The 22,941-nt window shown below is 42.0% G+C and overlaps 2 protein-coding genes across 9 annotated transcripts in view; one reads left to right on the top strand and one right to left on the bottom strand.

The window, feature by feature from the left end:
* DNAI7 (dynein axonemal intermediate chain 7) overlaps positions 1-5,147 on the top strand; it is a 33,854-nt gene extending 28,707 nt beyond the window's left edge. Inside the window, exon 15 of one of the 2 annotated variants that reach the window (XM_062634799.1) lies at positions 5,040-5,147. In XM_062634799.1, the coding sequence (XP_062490783.1) occupies positions 5,040-5,051 (12 nt within the window). In that variant the 3' untranslated portion in view covers positions 5,052-5,147. The remainder of the gene's footprint in view (positions 1-5,039) is intronic. The other variant, XM_062634798.1, reaches the window with a different exon arrangement.
* IRAG2 (inositol 1,4,5-triphosphate receptor associated 2) overlaps positions 1-22,941 on the bottom strand; it is a 39,346-nt gene that overhangs the window by 3,472 nt on the left and 12,933 nt on the right. For 3 of the 7 annotated variants that reach the window (XM_062634785.1, XM_062634788.1, XM_062634790.1), the window contains exons 16-34: positions 19,709-19,872; positions 18,135-18,249; positions 17,543-17,705; positions 15,273-15,334; positions 14,309-14,374; positions 13,212-13,320; positions 11,927-12,074; positions 11,031-11,112; positions 7,513-7,559; positions 7,365-7,432; positions 7,121-7,237; positions 4,465-4,550; positions 4,252-4,324; positions 3,438-3,492; positions 3,324-3,351; positions 2,624-2,764; positions 2,066-2,200; positions 1,082-1,229; positions 204-247 (exon numbers count right to left, since the gene is read on the bottom strand). In XM_062634785.1, coding sequence (XP_062490769.1) covers positions 204-247; positions 1,082-1,229; positions 2,066-2,200; positions 2,624-2,764; positions 3,324-3,351; positions 3,438-3,492; positions 4,252-4,324; positions 4,465-4,550; positions 7,121-7,237; positions 7,365-7,432; positions 7,513-7,559; positions 11,031-11,112; positions 11,927-12,074; positions 13,212-13,320; positions 14,309-14,374; positions 15,273-15,334; positions 17,543-17,705; positions 18,135-18,249; positions 19,709-19,872 — 1,851 coding nt within the window. The remainder of the gene's footprint in view (positions 1-203; positions 248-1,081; positions 1,230-2,065; positions 2,201-2,623; positions 2,765-3,323; positions 3,352-3,437; positions 3,493-4,251; positions 4,325-4,464; positions 4,551-7,120; positions 7,238-7,364; positions 7,433-7,512; positions 7,560-11,030; positions 11,113-11,926; positions 12,075-13,211; positions 13,321-14,308; positions 14,375-15,272; positions 15,335-17,542; positions 17,706-18,134; positions 18,250-19,708; positions 19,873-22,941) is intronic. The other 4 variants (XM_062634786.1, XM_062634789.1, XM_062634791.1 and 1 more) reach the window with 2 other exon arrangements.

Raw genomic sequence — 22,941 nt, 5'->3', positions numbered from 1 at the left:
AACAGTATTTCTTAACCACTGCATGAGAGCACAGATATACTGAAAAACATCTCCTCATGTTTGATGACATCAGCCCATACTTGAGGCAGAAACCCACCAAGCCAAGCATATAGCAGATCACCAGTGCACAACAAAGCAAAGAAAAACAAAGACATGCACTTAATGACACTTGACACTTCATGTTAGGCTGTAAGGGCCATTACCTTGAAGTTAAAAGGATTTGGTAGCTTTTTATTTGTAGATTCATCTGTGAAGAGATCAAACACCAGAAAGGTTTACAGGAATGCAGCAAGCTTTGTTTGCAACTAAGGGTCTGACTTTTTGCCATATCTATGTAAGCAGAGCGTATTTTTATTTCAGGAAAAAGTTTTCCATTTCATTAGATAATTTCATAATATTCATTTATTTTACATCCTCTACAAGCATCAGTTTCTGTTGCCATCTTTAAATGTGTTACCAAGGACAATGTTTTCCAGTCAGGAAGGAACAGCCTGTGATTCAGAAGGCTCCTACAAGTCTTTCACTGGTGTGCAAGACTGCCCTTTCTGTTTTTAAAACACATGCCCTGTTTTTCAGCAGAATTTAATACTTCTCTGTCAAAGCTGCAAGTGCGCATCTTAAAACCTGACCACTCTACCATCTGCTTAGAGGGGGAGATTCAGAACACCTGCACTTCAGAAGTCTGTAATTCATGTTTAGAAGAGAGCAGGAAGCATCTGTAGAGAGCAGTTAAAGCTCAGCAACCTACAAACAGCTACTAGAAATGCTTCAGTGAGCAAGCACCCAATTTTACTGCTCTCAAGGAGTAAGATTATCACTACCACATGCAATGCGGTAAAGAGCCAGAATATCACTGCATACTTGCAATGTTTCCCCCCACCCTGAGATTCATGACATAAAAGTTTCATCCGGAAGAGGTGTTTCTAGTACTGTTAGTAAATTGCTAATTTTCCCCTCTAGTTTTAGGTATGGAGATACAACAATCTTGTAACACCTCCACCTCAGAGGTTATGCTTCAACTTTAAGGGTCTATCTGGCAGGTGCCAGAAAGAGGAAAGATTAATCAGCTTTTCTTAGTTACCTCGCTCTCCAAGAGAACTAAAGGATCTCTCATTCTGGAGAAGGACCTGTTTCAGCTCCTCAAGTTCTGCATGTTCTTTTGCATACATGCGCTTCAGGTTTTCCACATGTTGAATCATTACTTCCACAGCCTTGCTGACGCGGCTCTCCTAACCAAGCAAATGCAGTAGAAAAAAAGAAACAGCTCTTTGAGGAACTTCATTGTGTTCAGATGTTATTAGTTCCCCCCCCCTCTCCCCTTAACCGTTTACTCTCATCTTGTATCACTGTGATGAAACATTCTCTCATGTTTGTCCACCCTTTCAAAGTGTCACTACAACCCATCTCTCAATGCGTGCCAAAGTTACACAGGTCTCATTTCTCCAGTGATTACTCTTATCCTAAAATAAATTAGTCTTCATTTTCTGAGCCTTTACAACTCCTCCTCATCTCTCTCTCTCATCTACAGTCTCAGCTGTCACCACGCATTTGCTGGTATTGCCAAGTCATATTTTCATGCTGTTCTTTGGCATTATGCAAGCACACACAAAACATCTGAGCAGGTCTTTGTAAATTTCCATAGGCTTAGCTTATTAGCTGCCCTTTACATAGGGCATAGAAATACCATTTGAGCAACAAGTCTATTGTTATCACACTGTATTCTCGCTCTCTCTATTGTACATGTCCCTCTGCTACAAATTCTCTTTTTCGATTTTTGTTTATTTGGTGTTCTTTTTGTTTTAAATCAGAACCATATTTCTGTTGTGTGCTTTTGCACAATGCTAATGCAATGTAGCTGCTTTCAGTGCCTAGGGTTCTTTATAACAACACAAACAGTGATCTGTGAAGAGAAAGCCAGGACTAAGCTGTACTGGTCAGTCAGCATTACAAACACAAGACTCCCAAATCTAATTCTGAAACCAGAAACCTAGCAAACACACTGCTATGTCTTTATATCTAGAAGCTTTTACCTTTGTGCAAAATACATTTACATGAAAGCGGTTACCTGATTAATAGCTCCCAACATCTCTGCCCTGCTGGCAACTCGGGCTGCATACTGGCTGAGGAAGTGCAAGCTTTTCTGCAACTTCTTAATGATCTCCTGCGCTTGATTATCTTCTTCACACAAAGGAACTAAAGCCTAAAAGGAATATGGGTAAGAAAACAAATGCGAGCTGCTAGTAGAGAAAGAAGGGTGACCCCAGCTGATGGTCCTAAGAAGTCATGTTCAGACCCACACAGTCACAAGATCAGCATCCAACATTCTGAATAAGTGTAACTTGACTACATACCTATGGGCAGAGACTTCAGCTTACCTGGCATAGAATCAGCTGAAGACAGCGGTTCTTGCCAGATGCTTGTACAATAGAAAGATTGCCCACTGCCTGAGCACACAGTACACTCAGACAAAGGCCAGCTCTCAAGTGCTAAGTCTTTTCTGTTTCAACAGCATCACTTCAGAACTTAATGCATTACACACACACTCATCCTAGAAAACACAGTATTGATAGGCACTTTCACAACTGCTCATCCACCCACCCTACCAACCTCGGCCAATACTAACCTCTAACATCTTTAGAGCATTTGTGATCTCCTTTTTCAAGTTTTCTTCAGCCAAGTCTCGGGACCTTTCTTCAAGCCTCACTCTCTTGTCCAAGGTAAATAAGTCACATTTAAAGCCTAAAGACAATCTCAGGAATTCAGCCTGTTATGGGAGAGCAAAAGATTTCAGAACAACCCATGATGCAGAAGTTTTAAAGGAGATTTGGGTATGAACACGACATTTGGGACTACACCCCCGAACAAAGTTATAGGGGAGATACAGAAGAGGAAGTGAACACGGCCGCTTTCCCCAAAGCCAGTCTTCCCATCTGTAGTGATGGGGGAAATAATCTGCAGCCAGAATAGGTGATATCCTGGCAGCACACAGTGTGCCATCTGTGTCTTTTGACAAAACTGTCTTCAATCAGCACATTCTGCCTGGGAGGAGGTCACAGCTCTGCTCCCTCAAGCTTGCCAGCAAATGTTTCAGTGGCGACAAATCTTTTGTTCAGTTTTAAAGATTCCCACCTTTTCCCACCCCATCCCTTCCAAAGTTTCATTGAGCTTGGAAAGAGAGATTTCCGAAGCCAAATTATAGAAATACACCCAATTTAAGCTACTTGGCATTGTTCTTTTATATAGGACAAGATATTAATCAGGGCTTATTTACAAAGCCTTCCCGTAGTCTGGGATACTTCAGGATGCAGGCAGTCAAGACTTACCTCCACTTCTTTCTCATTAGGGGAGTCACTGTAGGATAAGAAGAAACAATCATGTAACAGACTACAGCTTGAAATTCGTACCTGCAGGTGATCATTGAAAGTCAAACCACTTACGACTCATTTTGCTTTGTTTTATCTCCTTTAACGCCACCTGCAGTGGGTGAACTCCCTGAGAAGAGAGACAAAAGAGTTCTCAGACAGAAGTGAAAAAACAACCTCTCCAAAGCAGCTTGCGGAAAACGTCTTTTTAAATTCAACAGAAGCCACTGTCAAAGATTGCCAGTGTCAAGCTTTTGCCAAGCAAAACAGCTTGGGTACCTCAGAGCATATCAGGGTTAGAGCACCAGTAAGACAGCACAGCACTGTTGCTTGTGAAACCCCCCAAAAGTTAGCTGTTCAGTCAGCTTCAACTGACATCTGTTAGTACAGGAATGGTTAATTATAGGTTTTGGCTTAAGTCTCCAGCCCATAAATTCATTCCTAGTCTAGAAGAGCAGAGATACCCAAGCACAGTTAAATAGAAACATCATCCTGCTTATCTATAACACATTACTCCAAGCTTTAGCTAGCATATAGGATGCTGCTTTACAAATCTTTGGGGGGAGCAGGCATGCCAGAACTGTTTCACACATCCCAACTCCTTTGCAGCTCCAAAGGACTTTCCCCTCCTGTCTAGAGGGGGATGGACCTGGTTAGGTCAGTACCTGCAGAAGTCAGAGAAGCAGATTTCACATAACATTTTCTTCTCTCCACTCCTCATCTATTTTGATCTCCAACTGCAATTACTATTCCTTAAAGCAATCCCCCTCCCTCATAATAACTGGTGTGGGGTAGGCAGTCCTCTGCACATCTTCACACAGCTCTACCTCAGTGCCCCAGGCATGTGCACCAGTGAGTTATACGAATGTGTTCAGCAAAAGCTTCTTACCTTTCCTACTGGGAACCACAACTGGTGCTTCCTCACTCTGCTCTTTGTTATTTTTCTTCTCCTGGCCCACCTCCTATAGGCATATCAGAGATTAGTTACTGCAGGGGAAGGGCCGCACCACCACTGAAGGGACCTGTCCCCTCCTGCAGTGCTTTCTTTTGTCACTACTCAGCCAAATCTGTTCTATGTTTCTCTGTCACTTAGGACTCTTACCAGGTCTTGCTTCAAAACATTTTGAAAAACAGTTTTGTGTTCTTCCATTGCAGGGCAGAATTCCTTCTTCTTGGTCAGATCTGCTCCTGGGGAGAAACATTCCCAAAAACAAATGTAATGATAAAAGCACAGCAAGCCTCCACACCCTGTCTACTAGCAGTGGACCAATAGGGCTACAAGAAATTGCAGCAAATGCCATGAGAGGGCATGAAGAAGGGGAGGCAGCAGCAAAGAATGCTATAAAAGCATAAAGAAACTAGTGTGATGATAGTTTTATTTGGCTTGGCAAAAATCCCAATAAGAAGTGTTACATGGCTGCAAGTGAAAGTAGTACTGCTGGTTCTAGTTGCTCTAGCTGAAGTTGTATGAGATACAGTAATATTCCCATGGATAAATGAATTTCATTATTTTCCTACCAGCATATGCGTTTTTTACTTTTATATATACATATTTAAAAAGAGTTCTAGAGAGTTTTCATTTGGAATTCTATAAACAGAGGAATACGTAGAAAAAAATCCCATGTACAAAGTAACAGAAATGATGAGTATTTGTAATTCTCTTCTTTCACATTACAGAATATCAGATAAAGTCAAGAAATAGATGCTACTTCAGCTGCTGTTACCAGGAGCTTGAGCACAACCAGGTTATGAAATGCCTACAGCTGTGGTATTTCAGGTGTCCATCAGCAAGTCTGCCACTTGGGCTGTCCCTTTGTACCTCAAAATGGAGCTAGCAGGGTGCTGATAGAGCCAACAAAATAACTTTCCCAGAAGAGGAGTGGTGATGAACTGGTAAGTTCAGGAGCTGATAAAGCTAGTTGAAATGCAACACAAACTTTTAAGTGCCGCAGTATCGAAGAGCTTTAAGATGGTAAAAGATGCTCAGAGGGCTGGAACGCCTCTTCTATGAAAACAGACTGAAAGAGTTGGGATTGTTCAGCCTGGAGAAGACGCTGGGAAAACTTACAGCTGCTTCCAGCACTTAGAGGGGGCTGCAAGAAAGCTGGAGAGGAACTTTTTACAAGGGCATGTAGGGGCAGGACAAGGGGGAATGGCTTTAAACTGAGAGAGGGGAGATTGAGATGAGATCTTAGGCAGAAGTTCTTCCCTGTGAGGGTGGTGAGGTACTGAACAGGCTGCCCAGAGAAGCTGTGGCTGCCCCATCCCTGGCAGTGTTCAAGGCCAGGTTGGACAGGGCTTGGAGCAACCTGCTCTAGCGGAAGGTGTCCCTGCCCATGTCAAGGGGGTGGAACTGGATGAGCTTTAAGGTCTGTTCCAACCCAAACCATTCTGTGATTCCAGCTGGCAAAAAGTAACCTCCAGGAAGACAACTATTAAAGATATTTCAGAAGGAAAATACTTAACATGCTGAAGAAAGTCTAGTCACACTGGTTACTGGTGCAGCGGTAACTCACAGCTATTTATACCTTCTAGAACATGTTTTTCTAGAGGTTTGTTTTCTGTTTGTGTAGTCAGACACCCCCCCCTCCCCCAAAGTAGGCCAAAGGAACGGTACAGGAAAGAAGAAACCCACCTAACCTCTGCTTAGTGCTCCCTTTTGTCCCTGCTGATTTTTGCAGGAGCCCTGCATATCTGACCTGGCTCCCAGACACCTTTAGGAGACATCGTGTGGTCCCAGCAAAAACCACAAGTGGAGATTCAGCGTCTCTGTTCTAATACCAGAATCACTTTATTTTTAGAGATGTACAACAGGCAGCAGGATTCTCAGACTTTAAAGTTATTTGAATGCTCTCTGATCTATTTTGCGTATCTGTTTCCTACTTGCCAAAGACACCCAGACCACATATGAAAATTAACAGTGGAGGCAAATTAGTAGAAAGAAAATATGTTTAAGTGAAGGGGACTGAATTATAGTTCAGGAAGATAGCTCTAAAGAGAGGAACAAAACCAAACAAGAAGTGATGGCAGTCTTATATTTAGGTAAAGGCTAAAAAATGGTTACAAACTAGCATGCAGATATATCCTGTGCTACTTATTCAGATTAGCTTTTTTAAAAATAGCTTGAATACACTGTGTGCACTACCCCAGTTTTGTTTTGCTTTTAGTCTTTAGGGGGAAGAAGCACCATCAGATCCGGCAAAAACACATCTTCTGCATGTTTATGGCTATAGCAAAAGCCAGAACTACACACAAAGGCCTATCCTCATCTCTCCTGTTGACCCATCCCAGCTTCTTGTGCACTGGGCATCAGTTTTGAAAGAGAAGGAAGTGTTATTTAGTCCAGCTATGTCGTTAAACTTTTTAGAACCATGAAAACAATCTCTCTCTTCCCCAAATTACCTGGGGTTTAGTACCCACACAGTATTTTGCCAGCTGAGAAAGCATCAAGTTTTCACTAAGTTGGTTCATGCTAAGTTCACTCTTGCCATACTGTAGACTACCAGCCTCCAGCAAGTACATAAAGCCTTCTTCCTACTTAGGATATCAGAGAGAGCCGAGAGCATTTGCAGGTGAAAATATTTGCAAAGATAGAAAAATAACTTGTGAATTTTTTTACACGTTTTCTTCACTTCAAAGATGTGGAACTGGATGATCTTAAGGTCCTTTCCAACCCTAAGTATTCTATGATTCTATGTGCTGGAAGTAATCCATTTCTGCACTGCACGAGTGCCAGTGCTCTGCAGCAGTTACTGTACCTGGCACAGGACCAGCCGGATCCTTACTGTTGTTTTTCTCCATTGTTACAGAAGTTGGCACATCTTCCACTTTTTCACACAAGCGCTTGAGTGATTTTTCCTCTATAACAAGGTGGCCTATAACATCAGCCAAGAGAAGACAGAGCTTTTACTGTTCAGTAAATGTGCACACTTGAACATAGCTATTTCCCAGTATTTACAGTGCAAAAGGTTCACACATCTGTGTCCCAAATTAAGGGCTTACCTGTTACTGGTGCAGTGCTTTCCAAAGAGGACGTAAGAACTTCTTGGGCTGAAGTTAAGTAATCACTCCTAAAACAAAATTATTTCAGATACTTATCCATATTGTACAATCTTAATAAAGGCTTTTAAAAGCTTACACAAAACCTGACCTGGATGGGATCAAATTGGCTGGTAGTGGTGGCTCTGCACAGTCAATCTTAATGGAAAGAGAGAAGAGTTAGTACCAGGGAAAGGCTTGCTGTGCAAGTAGAAAATTTGTCTGTCAAATTTTTGATTTCCCCATCTGTGCCTGAATTATTTCAGCACTGAAGAACTACATGGCGCACGCAGATTCTTCTGCTAGTCTAAAGCCACCCATACATAAGTGCGTAGCTTGGCATATTATCACCATTAGGAGTGATAACTATGCTTCTGCAGAAGTCTTATCTCAGGAGAATCAGCTGGTTTCTGACTTCATGTTTTGCTTCTAACATACGTTTTGAAGTGACCAATGTATGTGTTACCACACCACTGTTCTGTCTTAATGTTGTGCAGCAAGTTATATCCATTTTCTAGGCCTTGACCTCATACCCTACAAGCAAGACTCGCAGACCTTCACAGGCTCGTTTAAACAATAAAATAAACCTAATAAAGGTGTTACTATTAATGGCTCAACCAAGCAGATGATTCAGAACACAGAAAACTTGTATGCAGTGGAAAGCATTCCTGACCATGGCACGGGGATTGAACCAGATGGTATTTAAGGTCTCTTCCAACCCAAACCATTCTATGATATATGTTGTGTTGTATGTTTTAGTGTCTGTCTTTGAATGATACTAGTTTTTCAAAGTTATGTATAACTCCTAGCCACTTCAAAAGGCTTTGGGCTTCCTTGTTTGTATACAAACAGTAGAGAGGAAATAAGCGGTTAAATGCTGGCCCGTAGTTTTTTTTTCCATGTTCCTTTAGCTGCTACAGTGCAGTTCTGCACCCAAGCCTTATCATATCACAGACAAAACCAATATCCTCTTAAGGCTTTCAGTGTGGCAAGGGAGATACTCAATGGGAAATATCCCTCTTCTTCATTTTACCCTAACTTGTATTTAATGGATAGACTGGTCTCTCTTTATGGGTGAAAATGCAGGATTAAAAGAGTTTTAAAGGATTAAGTTGATAATTACTTGTGGTGATCTCCACTGCTGAAGAGGAGTGCCTAATAGGGAAAAAACCCAAATACAAACCTATCCCCAAGCAGAGAAAGTACGAGGCTATATCCAGCTTTGGGTCCAACATCACTATTGAAGTTGAGGGGACAACGGAAAACCATGTCAGCAAGCAATCATCTATGTTCTGGTATCTTCTCTCCCTCCTCAAACGTCTTCAGAAAATCCAGCAAAGAGGAAAAGGAGATGACCAAGAACCTCTGGTCTCTTCCAAGACTGCTCCCAGCATTAGAAAATGCATTCTCTTTCCTTTCCATACCAGACTTGACTGTACCCACAGAACCTTGCCCCAGGCAGCCACATGTTTCCTCTAATGCAAATCCAGGCTATTTTTATTCCTATTTGAATTCCCTATTAAGCTTAAGGAAGTACAGCATTGCATTTGCCTTGTTCAGGCCATTAGTTCTACAGGAATATTGGCAAAGAAGGTGAAAATGAATAGCATGTTAGAATGAAAACAAAAGAAATCTAAATGGTTTTTAAAAGGAACACCCCACCCCCCCACCCCCCCAAAGCAACCAACCAACCCAGAACTGACTAAAGCAATACATTATTCTACATGCCTTCTCCCACCCCAAGTAATCCCATAGTTGCTGCTTTCTATTGGCAGTGAAGGAATCCTCTAAGTTTTTAAAACCCCATACTATCAGGATTGTGAACTGCCATGGACTGCACAGGGTACACTTGCACAGGAAATACACCACCAAGAAGAAACCCCAGTATTCTAGATCTAATAAAATCTGTTTGCAGAGGGCATTACAGAGTGGTGTTTCTTCCTGAGAAATGGACTGTGTCAAAGAAGGTCCTGCAGTACATCCCTAATCACTTTTCTCCCCTCCATCCCTTTAATAATCATAATAATCCAAGGAACCTCTGTCACAGCAGACAAATACTGGCCACAGTCTTGTATAACTCCTCCCAAACAAGAATTAACATTTGGAAGGCCTATCATCTGGTTTTTAGAATGTGATGTGGCTTTCACATTTACAAATCAAAACAAGTATAAGAAACCCAAGCTTCATCTGGTCCTCATAGGAACTCCTTTAATAAATAGCCTCTGAACTCCTACAGTGACAACATTTTCACAAAGCAATTTGAGTTACTTGCATGCTGAAGGATTTGATCTGCACAAACACATCTGCAACCACGGTGTAATAAAACAAACCAAAAAACTAGGGAGATTTTTCCTATTAAACAAGGATATTCAAATTTTGCTGCATGTCACGGGTTTGAGAACTGATACAGGACACAGCCCATTTGCCTTTTCTCTGGAGCAAGCTTTGACATTTTTTTTTATTCCCCCTCTTGAATATTAACAAGAAAAGTATATATTGAAAAAAATAATAAGAAAAAAAAAGACAGAAATGGAAAATGACATTTCTGGGCCATTACTGGAATTACAGAAAGCACCAGAGAAATGAAGCACAGTCATTTCAAACAACTTTGCAAGGCTGTGACTTTCCAGAAGGACTGTGTAAAGATGGAGCCTTTAAGATTATCCCCTCTAAGGTGGCTTAAACAGTAGCAGCACAGGCTTACTGTTCCTCACCTGCTCTACTGCAGCTGAGCAGTGTGCTGAAAACACCGGCAACCCCACTCCTACTTTTCACCCTCACTGCACTGTGTGCTTTGATTTGCCACTGCAACCAGACCACTGCTACACTTCCAGGTACCACACACTAGTGAGGGTAGGTCTGAGGTTGCCTGCTCATTAGTCTGGCAGAGGTTATTTCCAGGTTCACAGAAACCACTGACCAGTATTCTTCCATCATCACCTCCAGTACTGGAGCTTGTAAAGCTAATTAGAAGCCCTGCTGCATGGCAGAGGCTGAAGTCCAGATTTCAGTAGCGAGTATTGTGGCACTGAGCACAGCTAGGTGTGCTGAGCTGCATGCAGCTCATCTTGCTGTTGCCATGAGAAAGCTCAAGCTGTAGATGCAGGATTCAATACAGCCGTGGAGACATATCTGAGCACATCAGCTGAAGGACAATTTTCATACAGCAAAGATGTCGGGTTTCAGCTGTTACATGGTAGCCGTGGGAGAAAGTGCAGAGAAAGGCAGCATTCACAGCTAACGCATCCTGTGGCTTCTTGCGGGTGGATAAGAAGAGTGAAATCACTCAGGCTTCCCTGGCAGAACCAAGTATTACTGCAGAAACAGCACTGTCTCAAGCCTGGAAACCACATTTAAAACACTCCCCCAGCTAAAAGCATGACCCAGATGCATGCGAACATTATGACATTTGGGTCTATAGTTATCTACAGTATTCTATAAGTGTGCCCAAATAGAAGGGACTACCCCATAGAGGACAAGATGTCACAGCACCCTGTTTACCCTTGCCAGCTCCATTCACCTTGAGCAGTGCCAATTTATAGCTTCTCAATCTGGATCTGGGTCTGAGTAAGGCACTAAATGCTTGAAACCATTCAAAACCACATCTCAGGCATTAGAGACAGCACTCACCTCAGTAACTGAAGAGTCCATCATGGTAATGGAAACAGGAAGGTCTGCATCAGTACAGTTACCAGCAGAGCATATTTTCCACCTAGCAATATATGTTATTTGCATATTGCCCAAACAACAGTGAGATATATTGCCCGTTTTCCTTAAGCACATAACAACTGAAGTCACCACTATCTGTATAGTCAGACAGCTGGTCTCCCAGAGAAAGGCAAATTCATCACTAACATCAATCTCTCCTCCCCCAAACAGCAAGAACCACCACCAGTCCTCCCAACCTCCTCCACACTGCTCAACTCTACAGAAAACCCATGGCAAAAGCTTCAAGAGCTGCTGAGTTTTGCTGCAGAGTGCCTGTCTGCATCTTCAGGATCATCCTCATCTTTTAAAATACTCACCGACAATAGCTAGATTTCATAATCCTAAGCAGTTCAATCTCTATTTAAAAGATCTAAGGAGGCAGCCTGATAAACAGAGCCATCAGAATTCCTGCTTTACACTCTGGAAAAAACTAATTGAGAGTCCTAAAAGCCAACACGATTTTGACTCCTGAATAGGAGTCGAGTAGGAGTCAAATAGGAGTGAAAGGGAGTGTCAGTAGTGAGTTAAATACCGAAAATAAACACAAGAATGCTTACATCAAGCCTCATTTCTCCAGGATGAAATGGTAAGAACATCGCTGTATTGGCTGGTTTCCGTAAGAGCTTTCATATTTTGTTAATAGAAGCAAAGAGTTATCCCCACAACACCATTAGCTGATCACCAAGCATCCAGTATTTCCTATGAGATGCCTGCTGCTGGGGTCAGCATCTGCTGGGGATACACTTTTCCTTGGAACATACTAGGTCCCATGGACTCTCCCACCCTTCACCCCAAAGCGGTTATTCTGCCATCTTTACCTGTGCCCTACTGATGTCACATCTGAAGTGGACCTGTGTCCCGGATGGCAGCTTTCAAACACACAGCTGTCAGAGTTCTGTCTACAAGGCCGATCCCAGCCGTGCTCAGGAGGGTTATTTGCGCATGAGGTTTCCAAGTTCAGAGCATCTGTGAAGAGAGACCTGTGTGAGGAGTGGTGGTCACTGTCAAATTTGGGTTCAGTCACATATCAGGTTTTGACTAAGCCGAAAAACACCAAGAAGCAAACCAACCGAGTACAGATTTATAATAAAGCTGCTTCCATCTCAGTACAAATGGGTTATCTGGCCGAGACAAATTTTGTACACGGAGAGTCTGCAGCACCTGGGGACAGGGGTTTTCCATCAGTCAGGTTATAGATACTTCCGCGTAGGACAGGTTTGTTGTGGTGAATTGTTTTGTGTGGCAGAGAGGGCTGGGAAATAGATTATTCTTTTTTTGTATCAATACTTGACCGGCGCAAGCTGAGAATACCTGCCTCATTTGTGGCTGTATCGCGATAGTACAGCAAGTTGCAAGAACACTCCAAGCTGGCCCACTGAAACAGCCCTTGCAGTGTTTTTGTAAGGAACACATGCAGCTGATCAAGAGCTTCTTCCCTTTCTCCCAGGATGCTGTAGAACTATGTTTGAGTATTTTGCAGCATGTGTGAGGAGACGCTCTGTTGTACGGGCTTACTTCTGGAAGGAATGCTTTGTCTATAAAATCCCAAAGGCACTCTGCAGTTCTGTGGCCCTGCACTGCACATCTGTCAGCGGCTTTTAATACTTGTAAGGCTTGAGAGTCACAGGGAAGTACGAATATTTCATGAACACAGGAGAAATTGACAAATACAATTATTTGAATCTCAGTAGCTATGGCACCTGTTCAAGTATTTAAACCAGGACTGACCTCAGCTCAGTAGCAAAGTAGCAAGTCATCACTTGCTATCTCAGTTTGTGCCAGTCAGAATGAACAGGACAAACATAACTCAAGCCCTTTTGATCCAGACTGGCAAGCTTGTCAGGAAAACACTTGGATGTAGGATTTATACCAACGGTCCCTCAAGCTTTTGGGGTCTCCTGTTAGGCTGACAGCCAGCCACCTTTTCAGGCCCTTCATTGCAAGCATTATAAACACAGTTCAGCCCCCTGGATTACATGCAGAAACAGATGGATGACAGATATTGCACTCTCTATGGTGCATGTTTAGCACTATTGATGCTGTTCTATCGACCCTTTATATTTCAGGATTGAGGTGAAAATGGCCAACACCATCAGGTCTTACCTAGCAGAAGCGTACTATGCCAGTATGAAACATCCAAGGGCAGTATCCTTGGAAGTTCAGTGCCCAAGGTCGGTCCTTCACTCCATTGCCACTTAGAGCGATGGAACTGCTAATGGAAAAATAGAAAGCAGCGCTGTTGTTCAGTCACACTGAATACATTAATGCCACCAACTTCCCTTCCCACCCCCCACACAGCTGCATCTGCATAATGTGATACTGACAGTTACACAAATACATCATCTGTTGTTTTTTTGTCTAGAAAAGCTAACATCCTTAATGGGCAGAACAGGTACAGGAAGAGGTAGAATAATTCAACTTTACATTTGCAGGAGACATGTTGGCTGAAGCCAGGTCTAGAACGAAATACTACAAGACCAGGCACGATGAGCAGGACAAGAGAACCAAGAAAACCACCAACCAAACCCTGTAAAAAACCTAACCAAAACAGCTGAAAAACCCACAAACCCTTTCAGCCAAGCCAACCACATGGACTGAGAAAGGGACCATTCCTCCAGCATCCAGCACCTGCTCCACAGGTGAGATCCTTCAGCAGGAGTGGAAAGGCAGCTTTTTTGTCTTTTTGAAGACAAAGCACTGTCTCCACTATCCCCTGCCCCTGAATGCAGACCACTTCCTTCCAGTTTAGTACTGAAGAAGGGTCACCTGAAGATGGCTAGAGGAAACTTCCGAGCAACACTTAGGAAGCTGCATTTGACCTAGTGTTGCTTAAGTGATGAAAACTAGTAAATAAATTGGAAGATATAGCCTCATCTTAAGCCTCTGATCCATCTCAGAATGCAATTTATCAAACACTTGTATTTTGTCACAACTATTCAGAAGCAACAGGAGACTGGTTTTGCAGTAAGGTTTGAGTATACTTTTGTATGTGTGTATACATGTGCATGCATATATACATAAGTATGTCTCTCAAATTATACTTAATGAATATTTAACTTGGCAAAGTTTCTCACAAGGAAAGTTAGTCATTTCCTTCAGGTCATAAAAAAAACCCCAAACCCAAACCAAACAAACCCAAACCCAACAAAACTAGTATCACATTTTAACATCTCAGCAGTGGTCATAGCCAGCACACTTACCTTCTTTTTTACCAGCTCAGTTGACGAGGACAGCACACTGTAGTCAGAATCTAACTCTGCACAGCACTGTTGTGATAGAGAAAGAGCTTATGGCAGGCAGCCATAGAGGAAAAAAGGTAAAAAAATCGGAAGAACACTACTACTGATTAGGAACATAATAAGTTTTATCTTATTGAACTATTTCAGTTGTTGGGAAAATCAGGCAGTTTCCCCTTGCTACTTTCAGCCTTTATTTCTGCAGACTTTTATGTACAAATACAAGTTCTATTTGCATGCACCTGGTCCACAGTTTTCTTTCTGCTCTTATGGCCCTGTTACAGCCTAGGATACATTTCAAGATCCTCTGTTTGCCTTTATAAATACCTTGTTGTTCTATGTTAAATCCAGACCGTTCAAACCTGAGCTGTAGCAATCCTTACCAGAGCTGGTTGGGAAAAAGAGTCTTCCCACAACATCTCCCCCTCCACCCCCTTCCAAACTTGAATAAAGTATTTTTATTCAAAGCAAAGCACTCCAGAGTTATGTAATTTCCAATGTATTTTCAGAGGGGCACAGAAGTAAGAACTGTCTCACTGCCTATTCTAATGTCTGGATACTGAAATATATCTTATTATGAGATTTTAAATACTTGGTTGTTAAGATTGCCTGCGGAAGAGAGGGCTTATTGAGGGGATCAAATCACATCAATGCATCAGGGAAAACTTCCATCAGCCCTGTTTGATATGATCACCAATAACTGTTTACAGTGAAGACCACCACCACACCTGTAAGTTCTAGCCCGTTTTTTCTTCCCAAAGGTTGAAGGAGGAAAATAATGATGTGCCTTCAGTTATGTACATGTTAGAAGGGAAGAAATCTGATGCTGCCAAATTATTTGCAGCTCTTCTCAGCTGTAGAGGTCCTTCCACCAGAGCACCTCCTGTGCAAGCCTACCTTTTCCTCTCCCACCAAACAAGTATCATACCTGACACAGCAACTCACAGAGTCTCCTTTGAAGCAGTTCCCATCTCAGCGCATTAGCAGTTGCTATGAAGAGACATTTACAAGTCTTACAGGGTTCCTTATAATCTGATAACAAGTGGTTGGATGTTTTGGCATCTTTAAACCTGACTACTCCCTATCATAAACTCATTGTTCTTTGCTTTACTTTAGTTTTATGTACAGCAATTTTTCACAGGAACGATAATTTTAAAAGTACATTTTGTTTTGAGTGTTCAACCCTACAGAAAACACTGGGCACTTTCTCTTCTTTGTGGTTGCTTTTCCTCTGGCTGCAAGTGGGAGAGCAATGCTTTCTCACATCATCAGCATAAAGGTGCCACAGCTCCCTGTGAAATGGACAATTCCATTACAGCTTATTGGAAGAAAAGCATTTGTCCTTCCAATATGACATCCTGTACAGAAGTTTTAAAGTCAACAACTTAGAAATATTCTTTGTTCAAGTTTAGCAACGCCAGGGTGACTTCTACCATGACGTAAGTCTATCATATGTGGCTTTCAAGACTGTCAAGCTGTGGCTTTTATACCACAGCTAAATAATGTGTGGAGTGGTGGCGAAAGGAGATTTCATGAGCACTGTCACTTCAGTGCCCTGGCTGAGGCAGCTCTCAGTCTTGTTCGGATTTTTCACTGGATGAGGGCTGTAGCAATTAGTGGCAAGGCATGATTAGACATCTGAAATAGAAGGAGCTGGGCTAGGCTGACTTAGGTTAAGTTGTAGCTTCCTTGGCTAACAGGTTCCCTAATTTTTTGTCTCTTACCATGCAGGTGGGAAGAAGTAGGGGAACAGAGTGGGTGAGCTGGTGAGAAAGAGACCACAGCTCAGGCCTTTGGTCAGAAGTGACACTAGACCCATCTGGCTTTCTGCAGGAACCAATATAAAGTACTGTCCTCCCCCACTCCTCCCATCTCTGTTTGTCATCCCTGTTCTTTATAACATTTCACAACTTCTCTACATATTTACCACTTTATTTCTATTTATTTACAGAACAAGATTTCTGCAAACTACTTGGAAGAATTTAAAGCCAGGGTCTTAGCCATTTTCAGGATGGTGGTGTTATGGGGGAGTCTAAGGGTTTCTAAATTATCTATATCCCCCCCAGCTTTTTTTGAGTTAAAGTGGTACCAGTCCCTTCCACATGCCTGAAAGGAGTGGTTATCCCTCTTAACAGTTGACTCTAACTCACTTTGCATAAGATCTTTATCTATTCAGAGCTGGAGAAATTGCACACTATTTCCATTGTTATGACTCTTGCTAAAACAAAAAAAAAGGCAACTCCACACTTTGGAGGAAGCAGTACGCATGAAAGCGGCATGAACACACACACAAACAATGCCAAAACACTGGTCAGAAGTCAGCAAACACAGTCTGGAGCTGTCTCTGCCCATCAGTGCAAAACATTTGTGCCTTAGAACCAAGACATAGGGTCCCATGTAATTTTTCCTACAAGGCAAACTGTAGTTTCACATAAAGTTGTTCACAATGCACATATGTTGAGCATCATTCACGTTACCCTGGACAATGCATGCAAACCTTAGATGGGCTTAATTCAGTCAATTCTTTTTCCTGTAAGCAAGTGATACGCACTCCTGAATTTGCAGGGAAAAAGCCATGTGCTGGAATCAAACTACTGCATTCTCTAACTGCCCAAGCTTTTGGGGTGTCAGCAAGTGAGCAAGAGGTAATACGAAGTTTCCATGGTTCTGTAGCAGAAGTTGTGTGTATATGATGCAATGACATGATTGCTTTCCACTAAAGAGAGCAATGTAGTACCATGCAGTTATTCAAAAATAGAAAGAAAAACCAAGCAGGATGCAGAACAAAAACATATCTTTTTGGTACAGGGAGCTAAGGAAAGAAGTATGATTTTGTTTGGAATAAGGTGGGATATTCAGGTGTGGGGACAGCACCTTTGATAAAGGAGTGCCAGTGCCTCCCATGGAGTTACTAACCCTTTCCTCCTGGAATTGCAGATTTTGTTAGGAGGTTCTGCAGCTTTGGTCCAGCCCAACACCCACTCACTGGGATCCCACCTGACTCTCAGCCCAGATGCCATGGCTGCAGATGTCAAAGGAGAAAGGAAAAAAGAAAGAGAAAAACAAACAAAGACAGACTCCACAGAGCATTTTACCGGATGACCTGCAGATCAGCCCTATTACCCCTTGCCATAACTAAACCGTAAAAGATTCGCCCATGCAAGAGTGAAAGCTGGCACACCACCAGTAGTTACTCACTTTTCTGGTCTTCCACCTTTTCTTGAAGCAACTGGCAAGTGCTTGTTAAAGCTTCATTCACATCCTTGAGTTTCTGCTGCTCAGAAATGGCTTCCTCTAACTTGCATTTCAAGGATGCGGCTTCCTCACAAGCAGAGTGAAATGCTTCAACTTGATCCTTCGCCTAAGCAGAAACCAATATTTAAGAAAAAAGAAGGAAATAAAAAGGAGATAAAGCAGCCTGGCTAACACAAGGAGCCTCTACAGTTCATGTAAATGAAACCGAACTGCATCTGTTCTTTCTCAGGAAGTGATAAAGCTCCCTCTGAACTTCTGCATTTTTACACTGGGGTGGACTGTGTATGGAAGCTATTTTTGGGCTTTTTTTCTTTTCTTTTTTTTTTAAGCCACCACAAATATGCAATGCTGCCTCTTTCATCAGCAAACTGTTGTCACCACCCCCTCAAATTTTACTTCCTCTGCTGGTTCCACTTTTGCAGTGAGGCACTGCATTCTGAACATGCGATTTCCTTTCCGAAGGGCAGCGATGCATTGTACATAGCCTTTTGCATCTGTTTGTTTCCTGTGTAGAAGGAACTAGAGCATCGCTTACCTGTTTGCTGACATCCTCAAGCTGCTTTGTAGCTTTTTGCAGCTCTAAACCAAGGGCTTCTGCCTGGCCAGCAGTTTCTTCTTGTAACTGTTTGACAGTTTCTATCTCGCGTTGCCTGCAGGGTGGAAGCACGCAAACCACAATCAGTTACTGACATTTTAGAGCAGGCATGCCCAGGAGATGACACATGCTCGTTGTCAAGACGAGCATTAAGAACCACATTCAGCTGTTACATGCCGCAATTCCCCAGGATCCAGCACCAGGGACCTGCTTCTTTCTAAGCACAATTCAACCCAGTAGGCAGATAAGGCTTTTGTACAGCGCTTCCAGAATTAGGAAAGGGATAGAGCTTTTCCCTGTGCCAGGCCCAGCCAGCTGCATATCAGCTCCTGGAATATCCAGAGAATTCTCAAAGAGCAAGATCTGGCAAGCAGATGCCACCAGGACCAGTATAAAGATGATGGGTTTCAAGGAAGCCTTTCTTTTCCATTGCCGAAACCTTTTGCCCATTTCTTCTCCAACTTACCTTCACACTTTTTTTTTTTCTTCTTGCTACCACCACAAACAATTTTGAAGCAGAAAGGCAGCTTTAAGGAATAAAGCTATCAGTATTTTTATAAGCGCTTTCCTGAGTGAAGGCAGAGCATGTGGGAGGTCTACATTAACAACGTTAAGCAGAAGGTAAGTTAGGCAGAAGCGTAGTGTGAATGCTTCGTGTTAGCTCTCAGGGTTGCAAAGCCCTAGGAAGCTGCTTACACCCCAAACCCAGGTAAAGGCGTATGTGTAAGAAGTTACATTTACTGTAGGATAGCAGAAGGCTGACACTATGCATAAGCTTGTCCACAAGGACAGAAAATTCAGATTACTTGTTCTGGAAAAATACACAAAACACATCAAAGAAAAAAAGAAAAAAAAAGAAAAAAAAAAAGCCAAAAAACCCAAACCCAAAACAACAAAACACCCTTGACTACCTACTTCCTTGAATGTCTGAGGAGAGGGCTGGCAGGCAGTTTTACCCCTGCTGTCTTTTGCTGCCATATTTATCACATCAAAACTCATAGCTGGAGCCACGTGCCAATAAGCTAAAATTTAAGGTTATGCTTTCACATTTAATAACTTTTGAAGCTATACCCTTAAATAAACTGAAATGTTACATTGTCTGGCCTAGCAATTGTCTCCCAACACAATAACACCTGCAGAAGTGTATTTTACAGGTCTTGTGCTTCATGCAAAACCCAGCAGTTTAATGGTGGCACCTGCTAGATAGGCAGTGCCCTCTTGCTTTAGCTGCTCAGTCTATAGTCTCCCTGGTGTTTTCAAAGACATCTCCAAGATCGTGTGTTAGCTCATACATAAACCTTAACTCCCACATAGTGTAAATGTTATGCTAGAATGAGATTAACTCTCCAGAACATCAGATAGTTTCCTCTGTGAAATGTCTTCAGAATTCAGTAAACTTTGTCCCACGAGACAAAAAAAAAACAGCCAACCCCAAACCAGCCCCCTCCCCAAAAGGCTAGGCAAACAACAACAACAAACTGAAACCAGAAAGACACACTGCTTTGAAGGGGTACCTGGCAGAGAGCTCTTTCCTTAGGTGAAGTTGCTCTGTCTTGGTTCTCCTCAGGTTGGCTGCCATTCGAATAAAGTCCTTATCTAGGGATTCTTTATATTTTTCCAAGAGATGAAGTTTCTGGATCCAAAGGTGTCTTTTCTCTCCTAGTTCTTGCTTGAGAACCTATGGAATTTTGAAACTGAACTGCCATGTGATTAAATGAGGAGTAGAGCCAGGGAGTAAACCAGAACCATAGCGAGATAAGAACTGATTGCTCCACCATTTAGTATCATCACCTACATTCAACACTATCAGCAGTAAAGACAGTGGATAACTGACAAGATTTTGTCATCTGCTCACACAACATCTGGTTGTGGTGGGGGGTGGGGGAACAGGGAGAGATATGGAAAAATACATGTTAATAAGGAAAAAATTATAAAGGAGAAACGGGTGTTTGTGTTGTACAGAGCTGTTTTCTGCAGTCTAACAGGTTAGGAAAGCTACCTAAACTTCAAACCTGTGCCTTCCAACACCTGAATCCGATAGGATGTGGGGATACACAGGCCAGACTCCTGCCAAGTTTTAGTACTTTAAGACTTTAAGATGGAGCAATGCATAAGTCTGCACAAGAAAATGCACCTTCAGTATGATCAATTTGACAAATGGCTCCCACTTTTTTCACAAGGCTACTTTAAATCAAAAGCTATTCTCAGCCTGTCTTTCTAGGCAGATCTAGGGTGCACAGATACTTCTCTTCCTCTTTGTCCCTTGTAAAACAAATATACAGTTAGTAAGTATTTATGGTAAGCGTGGCAGAAGATTACATGGTACAGGAGGCAGTCTTAACTTAGCCCAGAAAAACACTGTCACAAGATCTGCAGATACAGCAATGGAAAACGGATTTCATAAGGAAGTTTTAATAATAATGACTATCTTGCAGGAAGCACTAAAATGGATAATTTAGACTTCTGTGACCATTTCCTCAAAGCACAACTAAGCCCACTGGCACCAATTTGAGTTTGTATTACAGCAAAATAAAACCCAACCAAACAATGGTAAATGCATATTTCAGTTTGAGTACATATCTAGCAGATGAAAAATGCCCAAGAGATGACCCCGTGACAAGGGCTTTCAGTTTTGCCTCTGATTTATAGGAAGAAAAAGGGGAAGAGAGTAATAATGAGGTGTTAAGTAACATAGAATCCTCTATTTCTCTAAACAGTAACTTGCAGTATAAAGTACTAAGAATGAAAAATCCAGTCCTCTTTGTCTGACTTTGTTCAACAGAACATGCAAAACAGTGAATTATGAAGAATGCTTAATGAAAAGTCAAAGGTCAGGTAAAAATGAGGTTCCTAATTCTGTGATTTTACATTAGTTCAAAGGGGAAAACATTAATTCTAGAACATGGGCTACATTATCTACTTGCTAGATAATGTTAGAGCCTAAAGCTGTTTGTGAGCCTCAAACAACGACAACAAAAAAAGCACATCCAGTGTCATGCTACAAGAAAATCCAGCTGCCAGAGCTAGATAGGTTTACTAGGATGACATGGAATGTGACCATATGAAAATGCCCATATCCTGAAGACGAGTTTCTCAGCCAAGGCAGGCAGCACTCACTCTTATAAATAACATGGTTTTGACACATAAGTGCCATCGGCTTAGCAGGGCACATATGACACAGTCTCATCTTCCAGCAGGAGAAAAGTGAAATAGTTTTTATGAGCACCATCTATGTATGCTTAAATATATGTATATATGCACAAAAACACAGACTTAAAATTTAGTCTATGAATAATATACTTTAAACATGCTTAAAAATATTAAACCCCAGCAGAACCTGTCCATAATATATTTCACAGGAAATGGTGGGGAAGTGTTTAGTCTTTAAGTGGGAATATGTAGTCCAAGATTCGATTCATTTGTCTACAAAAACTCTAAGGTTAGAAGAAGCTACTTTGAATTTTTCTTTTTTCGGATCTACTGTTGTTCAGCTCCATCTATCATATTTCCCATATATCTGGGTTGATCTAGCTAGGTGAAGACAATACATTTGACATGAAGTCACTACCCATCCCTACAAGTCTCAGAAAGATGGGCCCTTTTATTTCTAAAGAATCTTGTTCTTTGATCCTCTGTTAATGTAGTTTTCAAATGCATTGCTATCTAGGAGCCAGAATAGTATTCATTTGCAGTGATCAACTCGAACACCCACACCAGAAGTTGTTAGCTTCATATGTTTAACAGGAATACAATCCCAACATGCATGGTAAGTTAACAAGCATTTTTCAGCTGTGACAGCTTTGAAGGACAAAGTTTTTAGTCGAGATCAAAGAGCTACAGCAATGCAGGAGCCGGAAGTTTCCTAGAGTCTACCCAAAGTTATACCAGGGTGAAGAGACAGAGACACTTGCACCTTCTCCAAAGGAAAACTTTCAGGACTCCCATAAAAAAGGAAAAAAAGCCCCAAACTTAAAGCTGGCTGCAGGACTGGATGGCTCCAATGATTGCTCATGCCTGCCCAGGAAAGACGAAGAGGGTCAGCTACAGCATTTTGCAACACTAGAGGAAAAGAATAGGTTTCTGCTTAAAAGCTAACAGCTTAAAGCAGCACATACTGTGATGCCACCTGCTATTACCCAAGTGGGATGAACCGAGTTTTTGCATCTATTAAGGAGCTGAAAGACAGCATCAATATACAGCTTGGTGGAGTTTTCCATAGCAGTGTTCCTAATAACAGATTAGCAAGAAGGGGCTGGTTAGAGAAAAAGCCTCATCCTGCGAGATACAAATTTCAGAACCCGTGCTGTTACACAGGAGGGAAGGAGGAAACAATACAAAGAGTTGAGCTGTGCCTGCGGACTGCTGCTATCACATAGGGAAGTTATTTTTGCTGGTTGCCTTGAGCAAAAGCCTTTACTCTGAAGCCTCACAAGTGGTATGAGTAAAAGTAAAATTACATTAGATTAAGTTGTAAAAGATGTTTTTGTAGGAACCTTTCCTGTGGAGCGTGTCCAGAAAAAACAGAATTCTCTGCCTTTCAAAAGAAAGCAAACACTATGAAGGTTTTGATTTGGAAGTCTGGTTATAAAGCTACCTCCATCCTCCCCAGTGGTGAAACCAGCTACTATTGTAGCCAGATGCAGAGCACAGTAGAAAATAGGTGCTCAAGGCACAGAGAAGCATGTAGTGGGAAGACAAGCTTCATAGCTCACACAGTGAGCATCGCCATCTGACCTCATTTTCATCC

This window comes from Pezoporus occidentalis, unplaced genomic scaffold (genome assembly GCF_034315485.1).
Source record: "Pezoporus occidentalis ecotype Australia unplaced genomic scaffold, CSIRO_AGI_Poc_V1 ctg44, whole genome shotgun sequence".
Taxonomy (NCBI): Eukaryota; Metazoa; Chordata; class Aves; order Psittaciformes; family Psittacidae; genus Pezoporus; species Pezoporus occidentalis.
Note: the sequence above shows the minus strand (reverse complement) of the source record. Positions and strands in the feature narration are given on the sequence as shown.